Source organism: Loxodonta africana, chromosome 25, assembly GCF_030014295.1.
Source record: "Loxodonta africana isolate mLoxAfr1 chromosome 25, mLoxAfr1.hap2, whole genome shotgun sequence".
NCBI classification, from domain to species: domain Eukaryota; kingdom Metazoa; phylum Chordata; class Mammalia; order Proboscidea; family Elephantidae; genus Loxodonta; species Loxodonta africana.
This window is the reverse complement of record NC_087366.1, coordinates 32091214-32114231: the sequence shown is the minus strand read 5'-3', so window position 1 is coordinate 32114231 and position 23018 is coordinate 32091214. Positions and strand designations below refer to the sequence as shown.

The 23018-nt window shown below is 38.4% G+C and overlaps 1 protein-coding gene across 14 annotated transcripts in view; it reads left to right on the top strand.

Moving 5' to 3' along the window:
• Positions 1-23018, top strand: part of TTC13 (tetratricopeptide repeat domain 13) — a 97281-nt gene that overhangs the window by 15457 nt on the left and 58806 nt on the right. For 12 of the 14 annotated variants that reach the window (XR_010319403.1, XM_064276641.1, XM_064276645.1 and 9 more), the window contains exons 2-4: positions 10238-10332; positions 13193-13268; positions 17323-17393. Coding sequence is in view for 13 of the 14 variants with exons in the window: in XM_064276641.1 (XP_064132711.1) it covers positions 10238-10332; positions 13193-13268; positions 17323-17393 (242 nt within the window). In the remaining variant the exon portion in view is untranslated. Of the gene's footprint in view, positions 1-10237; positions 10333-11556; positions 11794-13192; positions 13269-17322; positions 17394-23018 lie in introns of those variants that run through there. The other 2 variants (XM_064276647.1, XM_064276648.1) reach the window with 2 other exon arrangements.

The window sequence follows — 23018 nt, the reverse complement described above, 5'->3', positions numbered from 1 at the left end:
CAGGGCAGTCATCGGTCGTGGCCGGGCACCATCTAGTTCTTCTGGTCTCAGGATGATGTAAGTCTCTGGTTCATGTGGCCCTTTCTGTCTCTTGGGCTCATAGTTATGGTGTGACCTTGGTGTTCTTCATTCTCCTTTGATCCAGGTGGGTTGAGACCAATTGATGCATCTTAGATGGCCGCTTGTTAGCATTTAAGACCCCAGACGCCACATTTCAAAGTGGGATGCAGAATGTTTTCATAATTCATACTGTTGTTATTGTTATTTTACATTCTCTGTGTGGTTCTGATGACTGTCACTTCCCCTCACTGATTGTAATGACTGTAGAGGACAGGGGTCATTTCTGTGTTTGCTGGCCATTGAGGCTAACACAGTGTCTGGGACATAGCACATATATATATATTAGATCAATAATTTTCAACCAAATATTTTTAAAATCACAACAAACCTGTATGTGTAAATCCTGCAAAAATATTATACAGTTTAACATAGTTCTATAAAAGACGTGAATAGAGAGATTAAATTTTGTAAAGAAGTCAAGTCTCCCTCTCTCTGTTAATCTACAATTTTATGCAATTCTTATAAAACCATAGAGGTATTTTTTGTTTTGGAATTTTAGCGAAATGACTGAAGTTTGTCTGGAAAAAGAATTTTTGTCCAAATAGCCAAGACACATTTGAGAAAGAAGGTTTTGCTTTACATGAAAATGTATGTGTTTATTATGAAGCTACAATAGTTGAAGTGGTTGAGTAACTTGGCCAAGAGTTAGTATGTAGTGGCAGAGAACGGGAATTCAAACCTAGGCAGTCTGATTTCAGAATCAGCATTAGTAATTACTGCACGATAAAGACTAGCATGAAGCCAGTTCCCAAAATAGGAAGATTAACCCAGCCCTCACATTCTGACTTCTCCATCCTCATTGCCAGTCACCCCCGAGGCACTCCCTCTCTCCCTGATCCTAGCCACCGGGAGCAAGACCAGAGCTCACAAGTTAAAAGTTAAAAGGATACCATCCTTCAGACTGCCAAATAGGCAGATGCCATCCACAAATTTGGGGAGTCCCTATGACACCCTGACCTTCTGACCTGCTGACCACCAGTTCGGAGCTGGTTTCCCACTACCCCTTCAGGATGCCAGCCACAAGATCAGGAATCCACATGACACCTTTACTTTCTGACCTGCTGGTTCCTGCTGCCCCCTTGGGTTCAAAAATTTGCTAGAACAACTCACAGAATTCCCAGAGAGCATAGCAAAATTAAGGTCCCTGGGTAGCATAAATGGTTTGTGCTCAACTACTACCATAAGGGTGGTTTGAACCCACCAGTTGAGCTGTGGAAGAAAGGCCTGGTGATCTGCTTTTGTAAAGATTAGAGAGAACAAACCCTATGGAGCAGTTCTACCTTATAACCGTGGGTCATCATGAGTCAGAACCAATGCAACGGCAATGGGTTTGATTTTGGTTTTATAATTTACCATACTTAGGACTACAGATTTATTATTGCCAAAAAGGATTCAAACGGAGAGACTCATAGGGTGAGGTCTGGGAGTGTTCCCAAAGCAAAGCTTCTAGGCCTCAAGGAAGCAGTCTAAGCCCTCTGGGTGTTCAGGACTTTTATTGACCAGTCCTGCATGATATGCTAAATCATGCCTCCCAAGGCTAGTTGATGCCAGCCTCCCGGATGAGTCTTTTCTGGTCTGGGCAGCCACCACTCACCAGCGCAAATCTTCACATGTGGCCGGGAAGTCCTAGACCAAGGCACACCAATTGCTCCAAAGGTTATTTCACCAGAGCCAAGGACAAAGGCCACCTTAAATAAGGTAAAAACTAGGTTCTTTACCCCACAATTACCCAGTGCCGTCGAGTCCCACAATTACATACACCAAAATTGTTACAGTGGTTCCCTTGAGTGGTAAAAGTCATTATAAAGACTTTTTATTTTTGTGTTTTCTATTTTTCATATATTCTACAGTGAACATGAATTAATACTGTAATTTTTAAAAAATATTCAAATAGAGATTGAACAATTGTCTCTTAAGGCTTTGCAGAAGTTGGATTTAATTAATCTCAAAGATTCCTTAAAACCAAACCAAACCCACTGCCGTTGAGTCAATTACAACTCACAGCGACCCTGTAGGAGAGGAAAATAATCTGCAAACAGACCCCAGTGAATGTATTATAAAGATAGCATTCAGATTGGTAACTTAGCAAACATTACTGGGATAACTGGCTAACCATTTGGAAAATAATTAGGAATTCTCAATATTTTCTACCAGAATAGACTCACAGGAGTTAAAAATGAGTAAAAAAAATAAGCAGTCAATTTATAGAAGAAGAAATACAAAATAAATAAATAAATAAATAAGTAATCCAAAAGTTCAACCTTACTAGTATTGGTTTCAGATTGGGAAAGCTAAAAAGAAGGGCGATGTTCTGGACAGACGGAAAGGGACCTTCTCATACACTGCTGATGGGAATGAAAATTATTACTACCTTTTGGGAGGGGAATGTGGCAACATATATTTAAAGATTTAAAATTGTTTATGTCTTTTGAGTCAGCAGTTATCAGTTATTGGAATTTATTCTGATTGGATAAATTTGCAAGAAATCTAGATCATGGATAGGTACTTATTGAAGCCCTGTTTATATTAAGAAAAAAGTAGGGACATCCAAGTCATCTGATGATAGGGGTCTGGCTAAATTCCATGCAATGGAATGCTGTGAAGCTATTAAAGTTTATGTAGATGTATATTTGTTGAAATGCAAATGGATTCCAGAAAAGAGGGGGATTGTTAAAATTGAATAAAACCTAACCAAACCTGCTGCTGTCGAGTCAATTCTGACTCATAGCGACCCTATGGGACAGTGTAGAGCTGCCTGTAGGGTTTCTAAGGAGCGCCAGGTGGATTTGAACTGCTGACCTTTTGGTTAGCAACTGGACTCCAGATTGAATAGGGCAATGTATTGAATGTATTGTAATTGAATAAGGCAATGTATATATAAATGCTTAGCACAGTGCCTAGCATAAGGTAAATTCTCAAATGTTAGTATAAAAAAGGTAGGAGAAACAGGTTTTAAATTAGCGTATTTCCAAAATATCTTTCATAAAGTCACTATCCTCTGGTCACCTACCAAAAAATGATGACTAGTTCTTCATTCTTATCAGAATAAAACCTTTGGATTGAAGCCTTTCCACATTCTGATTTTAGTCACTGTGATGGTTGAGGCTGTGTGCTCCCTTGACTGGGATGTGATTCTCAGTGGTTTGGTATTTATGTAATGATGTAGTTTGGCAGTTGTGTATTAATGTAGTTTGGCAGTTATGTAATGATGTAGTCATCCTCCATGATATAATCTGATGTGATCAGCTAACCAGTCGCAAGGAGAGTTTCCTTGGGGGTGTGGCCTGCATCCAGTATGTATGTGAACATTCTGGCAAAGCTTGCTTGCTTGCTCTGGATCCTGCATCTGGCTCCTCATCATCTGACCTCTGGGTTTTGGGACTTCAGCCAGCTGCCTGTCATATTGCTTGCTGACTTTGGGATTCATCAGCTTTTGCAGCCCGTGAGCCAGCAGCCTGTCATCTTATCTGCTGATCTTGGATTCATCAGCCTCCACATCCTGTGAGCCAGTGGTCTGCCGTCTGACCTGCCCTTCTTGGGTTTGTCGGCAACTGCAGCTATGTGAGTCAGGAGAAGCCTCCAACCTGACCTACGGACTTGGGACCTGCCAGCCTCTACAACTGCATCTCTGCAGCACTTCACTGGTTTTGCTTCTCTAGAGAACCCAGCCTAAGACAGTCACTTCCAACCTTATGCTTTTTATTTTCTGACATGAACTCCTTATTCTAGTCAGATTTGTCTATTCACTCTTTGTTTGTATTCTCTTGCCTTTGTACCTTAGCATGTACCACTTATTTTACCTGGAATACCCTTTCTCTTTCTGTATCTTAATCCAAATCCATCCATCTTTTTAAAAAAAAATTTTATTGTAGTAAAATACATAAAACAAAAACATTGCAATTTTAATTACATTTAAGAATACAATTCAGTGACATTAATTATATTCACCATATTATACAACTAACACAACTATTTCTGAAAGTTTTTCATCACTGCAAATAGAAACTCAGTACCCCTTAAGCAATAACTCCCCATTTTCATCTTCCAAGCCCCTGGTAACCACCAGTACGCTTTCGTCTCTATGCATTTGCCTATTCCAGATATTTTATGTCAACAGAATCATACAATATTTGTCCTTTTGCATCTGACTTATTTCATTCAACATAATGTTTTCCAGGTTCATCCATATATTGACATGTATCAGAACTTCATTTCCCTTTAAGGCTGAAAAATATTACATTGTGTGTATGTACCACTTCTTGTCTATCAATTTATTGTACTTTGGTGGCTCGTGTGTTGCTGTGATGCTAGAAGCTATGCCAGCTGTATTTTAAATACCACCAGTGTCACCGATAGTGGACAGGTTTCAGCTGAGCTTCCAGACTAAGACAGACGAGAAGCCCTGACGATCTACTTCAGAAAAAAAAAAAAAAAAAATTGGCCAGTGAAAACCTTATGAACAGCGGCAGAACATTGTCTGATACAGTGCTGATATAGTGCAAATATGGCCTTGGTGATAGAAATGACACCAGTGATCGCATGATAGAATTTTGCAAGACCAACAACTTGTTCATTGGAAATACCTTTTTTTCCACAACGTAAATGGTGATCATACACATGGATCTCACTGGATAGAATATACAGGAATCAAATTGACTACATCTGTGGGAAGAGATGATGGAGAATCTCAATATTATCAGTCAGAATGAGGCCAGGGGCCAACCGTAGAGCAGACCATCAATTGCTGATATATAATTTCAAGTTGAAGCTGAAGAAAATTAAAACAAGTCCACGAGAGCCAAAGTACAACCTTGAGTATATCCCACCTGAATTTAGAGACGATCTTGATAATAGATTTGACACATTGAACATTAATGACTGAAGATTAGAGGAGTTGTGGAATGACATCAAGGATATCATACATGAAGGAAGTAAAAGGCCATTAAAAAGGCAAGAAAGAAAGACCAAAAATGGATGTCAGAAACTTGCTCTTGAACATAGAGTAGCTAAAGCATAAGGAAGAAATTATGAAGTAAAAGAGCTGAACAGAAGATTCCAAAGAGTGACTTGAGAAGACAAAGTAAAGTATTATAGTGAAATATACAAAGACCTGAAGTTAGAAAACCAAAAGGGAAGAACACAGTTGGCATTGCAAGCTGAAAGAACTGAAGAAAAAATTCAAACCTTGAGTTGCAATTTTGAAGGATTTTGTGGGCAAAATATTGAATGACGCAGGAAGCATCAAAAGAAGATGGAAGGAATACACAGAGCCACTGTGCCAAAAAGAATTGGTCAACATTCAGCCATTTCAGGAGGTAGCATATGAGCAGGAACAAGTGGTACTTGAAGAAAGAAAGCCAAGCTGCACTGAAGGCATTTGTGAAAAACAGGGCTGCAGGAATTGACAGAATACCAATTGAGATGTTTCAGCAAACAGATGGAACACTGGAAGTGCTCACTCGTGTATGTCAAGAAATTTGGGAGACAGCTGCCTGGTCAGCCGACTGGAAGAGATTCATACACACGCCCTTTCCAAAGAAAGGTGATCCAACCGAGTGCGGAAATTATCAAACAATATCATTACTATCACACGCAAGTGAAGTTTTGCTGAAGGTAATTCAAAAACAGTTGCAGCAGCTCATCGACAGGGAGCTGCCAGAAATTCAAGTGAGATTCAGAAGAGGATGTGCAACGAGGGATATCCTTGCCGATGTTAGATGGGTCTTGGCTGAAAGCAGAGAATACGAGAAAGATGTTTACCTGTGTTTTATTGACTATGCAGAGGCATTCGAAGGTGTGGCTCATAGCAAATTATGGATAACATTGCAAAGAATGGTAATTACAGAACACTAAATTGTGCTCATGGGGAACCTGTACATAGACCAAGAGGCAGTCATTTGAACAGAGCAAGGGGATACTGCATGGTTTAAAATCAGAGAAGTATGCATCAGGGTTGTATCCTTTAACGGTATTTATTCATCAGTAATCTGAGGAAATAATCTGAGAAGCTGGGTTATATGAAGAAGACCAAGGCATCAGGACTGGTCTGTAATTTTTGTTTTAGTGGTGTCTGCCTGGCTTTGGTATCAGAGTTATGTTGGCTTCATAGAATGAATTAAGGAATATTCCTTCCTTTTCTATATTCTAGAATAGTTTGAGTAGAATTGGTGTCAGTTCTTCTCTGAATGTTTGGTGAAATTCTCCAGTGAAGCCACCTGGGCTGGGCCTTTTTGTTGTTGTTGTTCAGAGTTTTTTTTTTTTTTTAATGACCTCTTCAATTTCTTCTTTTGTTATGGGTCTGTTCAAATTTTCTTCCTCTGCGTTATTTTTAGGTAGTGTGTTTCGAGAAATTTGTCCATTTTTTCTAGATTTTCAAATTTGTTGGAGTACAGTTTTTGTGTGTGTGTGTGTAGTGTTAACAGTTTCTTTGTTCTGCTTAATTCCCTGTACGGAGTACTTTTTGTTTATGAATTGTCTTTTGTGTCCTTCATTGTTGTTAGTTTTGTGTTTACTGAGTCTTTTTCATTTTCTACTTTATTTTGGTGAGTAGATTTATTAATGTTCTTTGTTGTTACTCTGAAATTTATCTTTATCTTTCTAAGTTTAAAACTGTCTGTTATGTCTTGATACCACCTTGGCTTCCTCTCCATATGGAAGTTCTATAACTATACCATTTGTTCTCCATTTATGTTTTGAAATTGTTGTCACTTACAGATTGACACCTCTGGTTCCCTGTTTTCAGTTTTGCAGCCTAGTTTACTTTTGAGAATTCTTTATCTGGGTTGACACCTGGGTGATGGTGTGTTGTGTTTTAATTTCAGCTTCTGGTCTGATGTTGTTGGTTCTCTGTCCAAAAGACTCCCTTTAATTTTTCTTGTAAGTTTTGTCCAGTTTTTACAAATTTCCTTAATTTCTGTTTATCTGGAAATGTCCTAGTTTCACCTTAATATTTGAAAGACAATTTTGCTGGATCCTTGATTGGCAATTCTTTTTTTTCAGGTTTTATATATGTCATTCCATTGCCTCCTTGCCTGTGTGGTTTCTGCCGAGAAATTAGTGCTTTGTCTTATTCATGCCCCTTTGTAGGTGATATTTCCTTTTTCATAAGCTGCTCTCTGAATTCTTTCTTTGTCTTTGGTTTTGGAAAATTTGGTTATGATATGTCTTGGTGACTTTCTTTTGGGATCTGTCCTGTATGGGGTTTGTTGAGCTTCTTGATCTCTTTCATGATATTAGGAAAGTTTTTGGACAATAAATTTTCAAAGATTCTCTCAGTGATTTTTTTTCTCCTCCTGTTCTGGAATTCCTATTACATGTAAATTATTCCTCTTGATAATGCCCCATGTAACTCCTAGGCTTTCTTCATTTTTCTTCATTCTTTTTTCTGATTGTTCCTAAAACAAGTTGGTATCAAGGAATTTGTTCTCTATTTTGCTGGTTCTGTGGAAACTCTGATGGCGTAGTGGTTAAGAACTTGGCTGCTAACCAAAAGATTGGCAGTTCGAATCTACCAGGTGGTCCTTGGGAACCCTATGGAGCAGTTCTGCTCTGTTCTGTAGGGTCACTATGTGTCAGAATCGACTCAACAGCAATGGGATCTTCCATTGCTTCAATTCTACTTCTGTATCCTTCCATCGAGTTACCTATTTCTGATATTTTATTGTTAATCTTCTTTATTTCTAGTTGTTTTTGTGCGGTTTCTAATTGTCTATGTATTTTGTAATTTTGTTCTTGTATTGTCTTCTGAATTCTTCTAGCATTTTGTCTGTTTTTTCCTTGATCTCTTTGAAGATCCTGTATATAAGTCTTTTGAATTGCTTATCAGGTAGAACCATTACCATTTCTTCCTTAGGAAGGTTTTCTGTTCCTCTGTTTTGGTTATTAGCTTGAGCCGTCTTTATATGATTTGTTATTGTCTCTCTCTCTGAGGCATTAAGGTATTAAGTTATTTATTAATATAGTTCTGTATTGATTGTTTTGTGTTGATTTTTTTGTTTTGTTTCAATGTACCTAGAGCTTTGTTCTTTCTCTTTAGAATGTCTTCCTTTGTATTATTTCAATTGTTGTTGTTTTGTGGTTCTGGTCTATGTGTAACTTTGGTAGTTCTGTTGGCTAGGAGTGATTTCCCCTCACTAGTGGATATGGTGGTTTACACCCACGTGCAAGTCCTCTGTGGTTCAGCTTGTATGTCTTCCCATACCAGATTGAGTGGAGGTGGGAGAGCAGGTTCTTTCCCCGATATTGCATGATGAGTGTTGTGTGGTCATGGTCCCTCCATAGCCCTTGTGGGACTTTGGGGTCCTTCTGGGTTGGTACTAGCAGTTGTTGCATCTGCTGGAGAGCGGGACAGGACATCTTGTAACTACGGGGTGGCAATGCTACCCAAATGGAGGGCGTTAGGGTCTTTGTGTAGGCACAAATTGGTGTCACAGTAGATGGTGGGAGATCGCAGTGTCTCCATGCATGTGGTGTTGGCCTGCAGGAACTAGCTGGGTCTGGGATGGATGTCACTGTGGCCAGATGGCTGTTGGGTGCTGGCAGAGGCAGTACCTGCTTATTGTTGGTTGAGGACGCTGTTGGAGCCTGTCAGGATGTACCTGGCAGTCATTGATAATGGGGCATGCCTGCTGTGCTGTGCCAGGTAGTCATTGGAAGGGTGCCCAGGAATACATCTGCTAGTTGCTGGGTTAGGATGTGAGGCACATCTGCTGGGTGCTGGGCAATGATGCAGGATGTGTTTCCAGTGCAGGCATGGGGGGATAGCACTGGTCGCTGGGCAGTGGTAGCAGGTGCATTCCTGCTGATCATTGAGCAGCAGGGGCCGGGCCTTCCCACCAGTCACCCAGCAGTGGGCAAGGAGGCTCTTCTCCTAGTCATTGGGCTGCAGGCTTGCTCTCGCCAGTCTGCGGTCTGTGGGCATGGGAGCGATCCTGCTGGTCGCCAGCCTGCAGGCACATTCCTGTCCGTCACTGAGCAGTGGGTGCTGGGGCACTCCTGCCTGTCATCAGGCAGCAGGCGAGGGGGTGCCTCTGCCAGTCATTAGGCAGCAGGTGAGGATGCGCTCCTACTGGTCACTGGGCAGCAGGTTCATTCCCACTGGTCACTGGGCTACATGCACGCTCCCACTGGTTGCTGGGCTACAGGTGTGCTCCCGCTGGTCGCTGGGCACAGGTGCACTCTTGCCAGTCACCAGGCAGCAGGTTCCCTGGTGCTTGCACTGATCACCAGGCAGCAGGTGAGGGGATGCTCCTGCCAGTCGCTAGGCAGGGGCAAGGATGCGGTCCCAACAGTCTTCAGCCTGCAGGTTCCCTCCCACCAATCTCTTTAAGGGTACATACAGATTTTAATATTACTCTGTAGTCTATTCCTTTCTTCAAATGGTTCCTTGCACATAATTTGATGTTCTTTAATGACTACTGAATTAGTACATATTGGTGCAAACAGTTAATGTGCTTGCTGCTAAGTGAGAGGTTGGTGGCACCTTGGAAGAAAGGAACTTGGAAGAAAGGCCTGGTGATCTCTTTTGAAAAATCAGCCATTAAAAACCCCTATGGAGCATAGTTGCACTCTGGCACATGTGGAGTCGCCATGAGTTGGAATCAATTCAGTGGCAACTGATTTTTTGTTTGTTTTGTTTTTAAACATTAGATCTCCCTGGTCTGGTTTTATGACCTCTCATTTTATTCCTTTACATTTCCCTTCTGTGATTTTTTTTTTTTTAATTTGTGATGAATGCTGCCAAATAGAAGATGCATAACTTAAGGACCTTAAGAACGGTGTTAATTTCACATGACTAGTGGAAAGAGAGTTGAGCTAGTACTGTACCTGTCACTGATGCCTTTAGATAAGTCACAGCCCTCCTAAGCTTCTTTTCATCATCTGAGAGGTCTAACTGGCTTTGCTCACCCCCAGGAGGGTTGTGAGGGCAGTCACTCAGGTATGTGCACAACACGTGGAAACTGTAAAACGTGACACAGTTGTAAATGTGGAAGATGCCGTTCTTAGTGTCTGCACATTTATCCTTGTTTTGATTTTGTAGATTCTTAAAACTCCAATTCATAGCTAGAACCATATATATTTAAGGTGAGGAGAATAACAAGGAATGTTTGCTTTTCAGAGTCATCCTTTCTGAACTTCCATGATTCAGACTGCGAGCCCAAAGGATCACCACCTTGTGACTCTTTGCTTTCCCTCAACACAGAAAAGATTCTGGTATGTTTTTTTCATCCATGCTTTCTGTGTTTTGTGACCTGAAATGCAGTGAGCTAGTTCCAGAAAATGGGGGTTGCTTCTGTTTATTAGCTAGGTCCAGTTGGTTTTATGTGCATAAGATAAAGCTAAGTTGTCTGTTATTTGGTCACATTGAATTATTACTTATAAATGGAATGGTTGCTCATTCTGGACCTAGGAGACCATGACTGAGTCTTATTTCTAGGAGTTCCTGGGTGGTGCAAATGGTAAAATGCTCAGCTACTAACCAAAAAAGTTGGAGGTTTGAGCAACCCAGAGGCACCTTGGGATTCAGATATTTTCTACTAGTTGCATTTCTAGTTTAAGATGGTACCAGCCAGTAACCTATGGGAGAAAGCTCATCAATCTTGACCTTTCAGTTTCTCTAGGTTGAAAACGGGGAACTTTACAGTGTACATTTGCTCATTCATTCTGCAGATATTTGGAGCCTCGGTGATGCAGTGGTTAAGAACTTAGCTGTTAACCAAAAGGCTGACAGTTAGAATCCACCAGCCGCTCCTTGGAAGCCCAATGGGGAGGTGCTACACTGTCCTTTAGGGTTACTATGAGTCAGAATCAACTCCATGGTGACAGGTTCAGTTTGGTTTTTTACGTGCTGCGAATACAGCAGTGAACCAGATAGGCCCTGTCCTGCACTCATGACTCTTACGCTTACTAACAAAATGATTATACAAATAAATATGCAAGTAAATTATGCAAATCACATGAAAGAGAAGTAAAGGGTTTTCCCAATGTAATGTTATTTAGATTAGGGACATCAGGCAAGGCAGCTTTCAGGCACTGAAACGTAAGCAGGGACCTGAAGGATGGGTTGGGGTTAGTCTACTAGCAATGTTGGGTTCTGTGTTTAAATTAACTTGATCGTCGCTCCTCACCCCTGTCCAGAGAAGATATCTACGGAGGTAGTATTAGACATGGGATAAGATACTTTTTGATCAAGAATTGAGTTTGTTCATACTATACGTTTCCTGCCCACTTCCGTTGCAGATTTTATTTCTAATGTAATAGAAACAATTTTACATCAGATATATTTCTTTAGTAGTTCTTGATGTGGCTTGGTAAATGATTTCTTGTTTTGTGGGATTTCATTTTTGTTCTCATCTTCATATTTTTCAGCACAAAGGCCTGGGAAATCAAATGCTCATCAAATATATTGAATACTGGATAAAATAATAAGACTTTTTTTTTTTTTAATTTTAAAAGCAATAGTCATAGTTTTTCCCCTTGGCTATAAGCAGTTTATTAGGCAGGGAAGTCTTTCAGATCTGTGTGCTCGTCTGTAACCGCTTGACAGAGAGGAGGGAATTGTGTTCTGGCCACACCCAAACATACCCCGGATATGATGTCTCTCACGTTGTTAAATCTGCCATGTCTTAAAGAAGCCTTAGAAGATTCCTATGTGTCAAAGCTCCTAGCTACACAGTAAGATAAGAAAGAACTGATGGGGCATCTCTTTAATTATCAAGGTCTTACTGGAGGGAATAATGTGTAAAACATCTCCATGATAGTTGCATTTCCAGATGTCTCATTTTGTCTAGCCTTCTGAATGGGGTAAAGTAGAATGAGTGAACCTCCCAAGATGGCTGCCCTTCCTGGCCTGTACCGCTGACTTGTGATTTTAAGCAGCAGCATGTGTTTTAATCAGAGCTACCTTATTCTTGACCTGATTTATGGGCAAACCAGATACCAGTCTATACTCGGGCTTTAGTATGGATTTTGAGAATACAGGAAATGGAAATACCCAAAACCCTGTTATTTAAGTCAGTGAAGCTCAATAGATCACAGTACATCTTAGCTAATAAATGCCAATCGTTGGCTAAATAGCGTATAAATTAGAAGAGTAAGTCATATATATTTGCCAATAGTATATGCCTATGGATAGCTGTACTGTGGATTAAAAAAAAAAAAAAAGAGGAATTCAAATAATTGGGCTGCCACTGGGTTCTAATCCTATAGCTTTGCCAAAAGCAACACATCCTATAGTCTCTTAGTGTCTTAGGTTTTCCTGTGTATACATGTGTGTGAATATATGTTTTAATTATATCTCAGGTGACTGGTATAAAGTTGTAATTTAATGGGTATGCTGTAGGCTAAGTATATCACGATTTATTACTGGTAATAAATCTGGGGAAATGGCAGGTGTATGTATTATCAGACCTCGTTTGTCTCTAAAACATGATGGAGCCATCATTTTGTATGGTGAAGAAATACAGCATGTAAAACCGTTTTTTGCATATTTACTTTGTTTCTCCCTAGTTCCTACTTTTGTCTTGCCTCTCCTGCCACAGGTACATATGTGTGTCTGCATAGTTTCCTCAAGGATGAGGCTACAAATTAAGTAGGATAGTTGATTAATAACCTGCTTTGTGTTGTTTAATAGACTGCCATATTTCTTGGTGAAGTTTTGCTGGCGCTTTTATGGCATCATCTCTGTGCAACTTGTAGCTGTTATTTCTAAAATATTGTTAGCGTTTAAAAAGTAAGCCATGTTGGAGGACTGGTTGCTAGAATATAATCTTTGCAACCTAATTAAGTTTATTAAATAGCCTCTAAAGTTATAGAGTGAACTCTTAAGCAGCTAGCAAGATTAATCCTTATAGAAGTAAAAAGGGACTGCTAATTGGAAATAGGACTACTAATGATAAAAAAAAGGGAGCAAACCTGTTACACTACAAACTATGTTTTTGTGATTAGTATGACTTAAAGCTAATACTTTCTCACTTTAATTTAAATCAAATGTTTTAATTTTTAAAAATACAGGTTTATAGGATAAGTATTTTATTTGTGATAAGCTGAAATTTTTGTTTGATATTTTTTTCAGAGCCAGGCCAGGTCTATTGCAGAACAAAAGAGATTCCCTTTTGCTACTGATAATGACAGCACAAATGAAGAGTTAGGTAAGATGAATCTCAGAATATTACTGTATTTGCCTAGAATTATTAGCTGCAGAACAGGAAGGCAGGGTGGTGTGGTAGAAAGAACTCTGAGACTGGCTCTGCCAATAACGACCTGTTTGATCTAGGATAGGGCATTCAGCTCTTCTCAGGTTCTAGTCTATTATGTGTTTTTAAAAAAAGTGTGAATGGAATGGTCTGTAAGGATTTTTCCAGTTGTGTTTCTATGGAAATTCATAATTACAAATCACTCATTAAAAGGGTATTTGTGTGCTGTCATCAAATATGAACAATAAAGAAGTGAAAGCAGAAATACAGTCATAGAAAACCTACTTTATCCTTCTGTGTAATAAAACAGCTAAGTTTAAGTTTCTTTTACTCTTGAGGCCAGTCATTTCTTGCTGGGTCGAAGAATGTGGGCGTAGACAAACTGAATTTATTCAAATCTGCAAATGTGTCATGTAGTTTAGCTTGTCCAAGGCGTGTTTAAAGCAGGCTAGTTTCATCAGTGTCGGACATGCTTTTGGTGTGCCTCCCTTGTTGCCCAGTCTGCTTGCACAACTGAACAGAGACCCAGACACTGCAGTGGACAAACTTAAGTACGTGGCCCCCGTGGGGCCTGGTCGTCCAAAGCTCCTGCAGGAGATCTTCTCGGTCTCAATCATTTTTCCATTTTTGCAGCCATCCACAGTTTGTACTGAGACAAACCACTTCTGGTATTATCCCCTTTCTCCTGTTAGTGTAGATCATTGAGAGCTGACTGTTTTGAAAGTGCTAATCACTTTTTGATGACTTTTTTTTAGGAGGCTTTGAATTAATTACCCTTTAAGTCTTCAGATTTGGTCTTTTCTGAAGTCCTTGGATTCTTTCAGTGTTGTACTCACTGGATTTACTGAATAATGTCTGATGGGCCTGATATGTGCTAGGTCCTGCTCTGTACTCTTAAGACTAACCCTACTATACCCTGGGCAATATAGGCCCTGAGCTGGCTTAGCTTTTGTACTACAGGTTTTTGTTTTTTTTTCCTTGGAAAAATGACTTCTGTCAAGGTATACATTAAAAAAAAAAGATAAATCAAATGCGTTCTTAAATCTTTCCATCTAAAAGTAAACATTTTGTGGAATGACTGGTTAGTAGAGATTTCTGTAAATTTCCTGCTGTTTGCTTTATGTCTTTAGACATAACAAAATTTAGATCCTGTTATTTTTATTTGTACAAGATTTGGATTAAAAAAAAAAACCAAACCCATCGCTATCAAGTCAATTCTGACTCATTAGCGACCCTATAGGTCAGAATAGAACTGCCCCATAGAGTTTCCAGGGAACACCTGGTGGAGTCGAACTGCCAACCTCTTGGTTAGGAGCTGTAGCACTTAACCACTACACCACCAGGGTTTCCAAATTTGGATTAGGGTGATTTTTTTTTTTGATCAATACTTTTGGATTTTTCTGATAAAATGTTTACTTTTAAATAGAAGGATTTAAGAACTGCATTTGATATATTTGAGTGGAATTGCTGCAAGTAAAGAGGAGTTGAAGCACTTCCTGATGAAGATAAAGACTACAGCCTTCAGCATGGATTACACCTCAACATAAAGAAAGTAAAAATCCTCACAACCTGCCCAGTAAGGAAAGTTATGATCAATGGAGAAAATAGAGAAGTAGCCAAGGATTTCATTTTAATTGGATGGATCCACAATCAATGCCCATGGAAACAGCAGTCAAGAAATCAAACAATGTATTGCATTGGACATATCTTCTGCAAAAGACCTCTTTAAGTGTTAAAATGCAAAGATGTCAACTTGAGGACTAAAGTATACCTAACGCCAAACCATAGTATTTTCAGTCTCCTCATATTGCATGCGAAAGCTGGACAATAAATAAGGAAGACTGAAGAAGAATTGATGCATTTGAATTATGGTGTTGGTGAAGAATATTGAATATACCATGGACTGCCAGAAGAACAAACAGAGCTGTCTTGGAAGAAGTACAGCCGGAATGTTCCTTAGAAGTGAAGACGGCAAGACTTTGTTTCACGTACTTTGGACATGTTGTCAGGAGAGACCAAACCCTGGAGAAGGACATCATGGTTGGTAAAGTAGAGGGTCAGTGAAAAAGAAGAAGACCTTCAATGAGATGGATAGATACAGTGGCTGCAACAATGGACTCACACATAGCAACGATTGTGAAGATGGTGCAAAACCGGGCAGTCTTTCGTTCTGTTGTACATAGGGTACACCAGCTCGATGGCACCTGACAACAGCCGTGGCCAACAATTTAAATATGTTCCTAAAAGTACAAAATGTATCAACTAAAACTGTTTGTTTTTATGGCTCATTCGTTTATTTGTTTAACAAATACCAATTGTGGGAAAACTAATAAAAAATTCTAAAAATTTAGATCTGAAAAGAATCTTTAAGAACATTTTCAACAGACTTGTTAAGTAAGACCTAGAACATAATGAAACGTGACCGACATCCCATAATCACACAGCCCATAAGTGGCAGAGCCAGAACCTGAGCCCAGGTCTTGGCTTTCTAAGATATGGTCATTCAGATAACCATGCAACTACACATTTCTTAGTGTCCATTCATGTAATCATAGAGGAATTCAGACCATTTGTAGTCCAGCCCCATACACAACTGGTACAGCCTTGACTTGTTTCAGCATAGTGTGTTGATTAAGAGGGTAGGCTACAGAGCCAGGCAGCCTCTTATTTACTGCTAAGTGTTCTCTCCTCTTAATTCTCTTGTTTAGCCTCTTTGTGCCTCATTTCCTTGTCTGTAAAACGGGGACAGTAAGTGTATCTACCTCAGTGCACTTAACGGAGTGAATGAGTTAATTCATGTAAAGGCTTAGGACAATGCCGACCTGGCAGATATTACAAGTGCAAAATACATATAACTACTATACTACTGTTACTATTGCTTTTACTATGAATACCACTATCCTACTGCTAAAGATGTCTCTGGTTATCTGGATTTTAGATACCTGAGTGATAGCCATTCTTATCATTTTGAATATGAATTTGACCTTAGTTTATCTTTTCAGAGAAAATAGGTTAAAACCAATCTTTTTATCTTGAAGAATGCCCCAAAATCTCTTGTATTATTATAATGTTCAATATTTTTGAATTTTGCTTGTGTCAGGTTATGTATAAAGACATTCGAAATCTTTCCCTGCATTTAAGGTTCCTACTACTTTCAACTGTCAAGGAATTTAAGCTCTTCATGACAATAAAAATTTTAGTTGCCTATCTTCTTGAACACATACTAGGTCCTATCTGAGAGATGAGAGGACTAGGGTGATGTAATCTGATCTAAAATATTAAAATAAAGAAAATTTTTTTTGGACTGATGAGAGTTGAGTCAAAATCTTGCCGTGTTTTAAGAAGTTGTCTTGACTCTAATTTCAAACTATCACTTACCTAAACAATTTGATCAAAACCTCTTCATTTTTAGTGTCTATTTTGGGTAGTATTTTGACTACATTTCAAATGGGAGAGGCAGGGAAAAGGCTGTCTTTGCATTGCAGTCATGTGAATTTTCTATAGCTTAAGCATTTATAGGCTTTATATTAATTTGAGTCCCTGTTTTTGTTTGTACTAGGTAATTGGCAGTAAATTAAATATCTCGAGGAATCTAGATTTGTGGTGCTATTTGGGTATTTCTCATAATTTATTATAGTAAAATCACATTACAGTGTTATTTGAGTATTATTCAAGCTTATTTATAGCCCTTTTCATATATAGATAGAAAATATGATAAAGGTTATTTGGGCTTTGGAAGTGAGTGATGGGCTTAGAAAAAGATACTTCTTGTAGGCAGATATTTTATAGATGACCTTAATAATTTAACCTAGATAGAACTAGAAGGCTTAGTGGTAGAAGAAGTTTCAAAGTAGAAGAATTAATGATATCTTATTTTCTTCTAGGTGTTCTTTTACTGCTTCCAGTCCTTGGAGCTATATTTTAAGATTTAGTAAAGAATTTAGAGTTAGTGATTCCAGTCTGAGATCTTTTATCATTTCCTTTAATATTTTTGTATTTTGTTTCATAGCTATTGCTTATGTGTTGATTGGCAGTGGTCTCTATGATGAAGCAATAAGGCATTTTTCAACAATGCTTCAGGTAATTTTTTTTCTTAATTACGTAATTTCCAGTTTATTGTCATGACAAAAATATGACTTTATGCATAGCTAAAGTGCTGAAATAAGACATTTATTTTAAGACTATACAAGACAGCAAAGGAAATCACATTGACTGGGCACCTTCTGGTGCCCGGCCTGGTAACATGCTCTTGTTTAATCTTTGTAGCGTTACTTTACTTCAAATGAGGAAAATTAGATCTAATGAGGTCAAGTAATATGTTCATAATCTCCCAACCATTAGGTGGCAGAAATGGGATTCAAGTGCAAGTTCAAAAAAAACAATCTACCACGACATCTCTCATGAGATGTAGACACTTAAAATTCCAGATGTTTACGTTCTATGTGGGAGTTGATTTGCATGATGACTTAAGTTATACTCATGGATTTGTTTCTCACCTTGGAAGACAGTTACGAGACTCCTCGATGGAGATACGTGAGCCTTCATTGATTGGGGGCTGAGATGAAGCCTGGCTAAGACAAAATACATTAAACACATGTGTAAGAGTTGCAGTGGAGACCTGCATTGAAGCCTAACTTCAGTGGCTTTGTTTCCCCATGACTACTTACCTGTATTCACTGTACGTGCTTAACTATTTATTATTTACTTATCTGTCCAGTAGAGTACAGGTATACCCAAGTTCTAATCCACTGTACTACATACTAAGCAAGTTATTTGACCCCCCGGTTTATGGGTATAATAATAACTATGTCCAAAAAATTCTTGGTAGGTTTAAGTGAAATATATAAAGTACTTAGAATCCCCTGGCACATAGTTAAGTGCTTAGTAAATTTTAGCTACTCAAAGTGCCATTCTGGTATATTCTTCTTTGCTAATCATAGTAAGAACCAACAGATAGCTTAAAATCTAGCAGGTAGACTTATTTTTAAAATACAAATTCTGAAATCTTAGTTCTGCTTTTGTTTTCCAGTTTTTAAAATAAGATTAATTATGTTAATTCTATCTTGGTTCTCAAAAATTGATGAGTTTTTTTTTTTTTTTTAAGTTATTTTGATGTCCTCATATCAAAACAGCTGTGTTTTGGTGCTAAAGACTATGAAATAATATTTTTCAGTAGAGATTGAAGTACAAAGGACAGATTATAGAGAGTTTTAAAAATCACCTTTCTGTTTAGCATTGAAATGTTATAAAAGCACTTACTCATAGTTAAGACCTAAGCCTTTGTTTGAACAGGAGACAGGAGGTTCTGTTTCATTTATAGAAGCAAATGTCAGTTAATTTCTGGGAGCCAACAGCAGAAAACATTAGGAGCTTGCAGACATATTATCAATTCATTTAACTTTCTGAAAAATACTATTGCCATTATAGTCGAAGGTGGTATAACAAAATTAAAAAAAAAATTTAATAATAAAAAATGTCTAATTATGCGACTAACGTTATTTACATTTTTGTTTATTACCATTTCAAAGTATGCATTTGTAAATGTTTTATATTCTGTATATATGTATTAGCTTGTATTTCTTTTTAACCTAATTTTATACTTTAAATGTTTTTCAATATTTCTACACAATCTTAATGATGTTAGTGGGCTATTTAATATCCTATGCTTCTCTTGTAATTTCATTCAGAAAGCAAATCAGGATTTCTCTTTGTGCAAAGAAAACATACTAATATATTGAAATTTGATATAGCATTTTCATCAATCTGTGCTACAATGGGAGCCCTTATGGCGTAGTGGTTAAGAACTTGGCTGCTAATCAGAAGGTCAGCAGTTCAAATCTACCAGCTGCTCCTTGGAATCCTTGTGGGGCAGTTCTGCTTGTCCTATAGGGTTGCTGTGAATTGGAACTAACTCAACGGCACCTAACAACAATAACCACGTGGTACAGCAGGTTGCATTCAACTGAGAAATTCTTCTTTGATAATGTGTGTGAATTACAAGGTTGGACTACATTTCTGGTGTTCAGGCTATCGATGGGACAGGAGTGGAGGATGGTGAAGCAGCAGAAGGTTCACACACTCCAGGCCTACAGAAAAAAGAACTGGGCGATCATTTGTAACACGTTTTTGTACGGCAGTTAGAGTGCCCTCTGCTTGCCTGGTGGTGCTTATCTTGGTGCTTTCTCTCTTCTTACCCCTTATTTCAGTGCTTCGCAATCTTTTTCACATTGTGACACATGTGGAAAGGTGTGTTTTATGGCACGCTGGGGTGTAAACAGGAGCAGATTTGGAAGCATCATATAGAGCTTGGTGAAAATGTGTCATATATTATTTCATTACATGATTATGATAAGAAATAAAAAATTTGATATTAAATACTTAAAAATTTTTTTTTAATTACTAAGATTAAAATCTTACTCGATTCTGCTTTTCTGGACAGAACTTTTCTGTATTAGGCTTTATGTTTGAAATTGCTACACACTTTCCAGTTCATGAGTTTTTAGCTGATTTCTTCAACTTCTTGACTACTAATGCCTTCAAGGAGCCCCCATGCCACAGTGGTTAAGAGCTATGGCTGCCAGCCAAAAGATCAGCAGTTTGAATCCACCAGCTGCTCCTTGGAAACCCTATGGGGCAGTTCTACTCTGACCTGTAGGGTCGCTATGAGTCAGAATCGACTGGAGGCAGTGGATTTTTTTTTTTTTTAATACCATCAGGAAACTACACATGTAAGTGGTAGCAAATGGCTGAAGAGTAGTTATTGCTTCTTTTCCAATTAACAAAAACTTTCTCACCACAAAGCAGAATTTACATGGACTTGTCTCTTTAAATTGTATTTTAAAGGTATGATTATTCTTTAAATCTAGTTGCTGTTTTTTTATTCACAAATGCAGTGTTAACATTTCTTGTGGTGATGAAATAAGATTTTATCCCACTAGTACGTTTTCATATCCAGTATTTCAGAATAGTGATGAAGCTTTTCCTCAAGTATACACAGATGTTGCTTTACTACTTTTCAGTTCTTCAAATTATAACTGAACTGCACATCACTAGAAAATCATATTTGTCAGTATCTTAATGTATTTTCTTCTGTTTCTTGCAGGATCTTCCAAATGTTCAAAAGTCTGTTTTTAAGCCCATAAACATTAACAAATCTGCAAAGTGTTAACTGTTCATACACAAAGTTTTCAGTTTTCTTGGGTTTAGTAAGCCTTGACAAAACAGATACCATCCTCTGCTGTTTCCTACTGGAGTTGGCTGGCTGTCCAAAAGAAGAGGATGGTATCCGATTCCATTCATATAACACAGTGAACAAATGGTACCATGGGGACTTGGATTTTATTAGATTCGCCATTTTGATAACATCATTTAATGTGAAATTTAAACCTACTTATGACAGCTACTTAAATTCCGAATGGCCTTTTTCTGTCAAGCATTGGTACCTTGCTGCTGTTGTAGCCGTACCATCGGGGTGCAGACCTATGGGATAGTTCCGTAATCTTATGTATTTCAAAGCGTTCTCGTGAATATTTATCCCCCGTGGTTCACTTGCTATTTCTGTACGGTGGAAAAAAAAAAAAAAAAAAACTCTCTCCAAGCATCAGGATTTTTAACAGCACAGTTACAAGGTTATACATGTCAATCTGCATTGAAACTCTTGATTGTAAAGGCATACGAATGAGTGCTGTCACTACATCAGAGCCATTATGTCACTTCCACATCACGCATGTCAGTGCATCTGACAGTGGGGTTATTGGAAAGTGGAGCCTTTTCTTTATTTCTATGCTTCTTTGTTCCCCATGCAGGGCTAGGTAACATAAGTGATTGAGCAATTTTATGAAGCAGTCTGGCCTTTGCTATTAATTGTGTGACTGAGCTCATCTGATTTGATCTGATTCTGGTATAAATGAACTCATGAAAGAACTTTCTAATCTTACATTAGCAGACAAATCTAAAACATATCTTTGCATATGATTTTTTAAAAATCCTTAATTTAAGTAGATATGTGGGTCTGCGTAGTTTGCCATCATTGCTTCGTTTTATACTCCCTTGTAAATGAGACACTTAAGCTAGTATTTAATCCTCACTACATTGCTTATGGGAGTTCCAGAGTAGTGCAAACAGTGCATTCAGCTGCTAACTCAAAGTCTGGCAGATTCACGTTCCCCCAGAGGTGCCTCAGAAGAAAGAACTGGTGATCTGCTTCCAAAAAATCAGCCATTGAAAACCCCATGGAGCGCCTTTTCTTCTCTGATACCTGTGGGTTCACCTCTCTGATACCTGTGGGTTCACCGTGAACCCAGAGTTCATGGTGCGGTGGCAACAGCAACTGGTTACATTGTTTATGCAGTGACTTTTTTGACTTATATGTTTATCTTCAAACCTAATGAATTTCCAGCTTTAATTAAAAAGCCAGCCTTGTGGTGGAAAAATAAATATCTGTAAAATTTTAAGTAGTATAATGGGGGATAATATATTATTTCTTTAAGGATTCAGAAGATTGATTTTTTGAGAATGGAGAATCTAAATGGACATAACGCCATTAAAGTAACTCTTATTATACCATTATTTTTTGCTCTTACATGAAGGAAGTAAAATTGGAAGTTTGAAATAATAGTTTTCAGTTTAGTCAGTTAAAATTGTGAAAAATTTATAAAATATAAATATTATTACACTTACACGCTCAAAATTACTTTAATCAACTGTTATTCTAAGCCCAATTTGTTTTTTTAGAAGTAAACATTGTTTCAATAATTATAACATTCCATAAAGACAGACTTTTGACTTACTGTTAACATCCAAAACCAAAACGAATGATAGATAACATAATAAATAAGTAAAGGTTTACCCATCCAGGAAAGTAATAAAATCAATTATTTAAACGTAACACTTAACACTAGATGGTAAGTATAATAACCACAATAATTGCACATCCTTCTATGCTATGGCTGCTAACCAAAAGCAGCCGCTCCTTGGAAAACCAAAGGGCAGTTCTACTCTGTCCTGTAGGCTCATTATGAGTCAGAAATGACTCAACAGCAATGGGTTTGGGTATGATATCAATGTGGTTAGAAAAAACATTCTAAAAAGAGAGAGTAAATTAAATGAAATGTAAATATGTTGCACACAGTAACTGGTTTACTGCTGAGAAGCAAGTCACTACTTAGTCGTGGTCAGGCCACAATGGTAGTGCAGAGCAGGGCTGCAGGAAGGGACTGCTCGAGGGCGGCTGCCACACTCTGGCCATGGGGCCACAGGTGAAATCCCTGAATAACCATTTGTTGAACGAATGATTGAAGTCAGTGAGAGCAGAGGAGAAGGAACAGCTTTATTTCCCAGAAATGAGTCAGAGAAGGGGTAGGCTTTGGGCTGAGACTTAAAGATAGGAGGAACTTCTTGGGCACAGAGGTGATGGGAGGGTGCTTTTCAGGCAGAAGGAAGAGCGTTTGCAAACGCACTGAGCTTGGGAGAGCATGTCGTATCTAGAGTTGCTGTCAAGTGGATTCCAACTCATAGTGACTCCGTGTGTACAGAGTCCATCTGCTCCGTAGAATTTTCAGAGATGTGACATTTTAGAAGCAGATGGCCAGGGCTGTCTTCTGAGGCACACCTGGGTGAGTTAAGTAGCTCTAATTTCTCAAGTATAAAATGAGGGAGGGAGTAAAAGGAGATGAAGTTGAACTATAAGGCAGGAAACTGACCAGT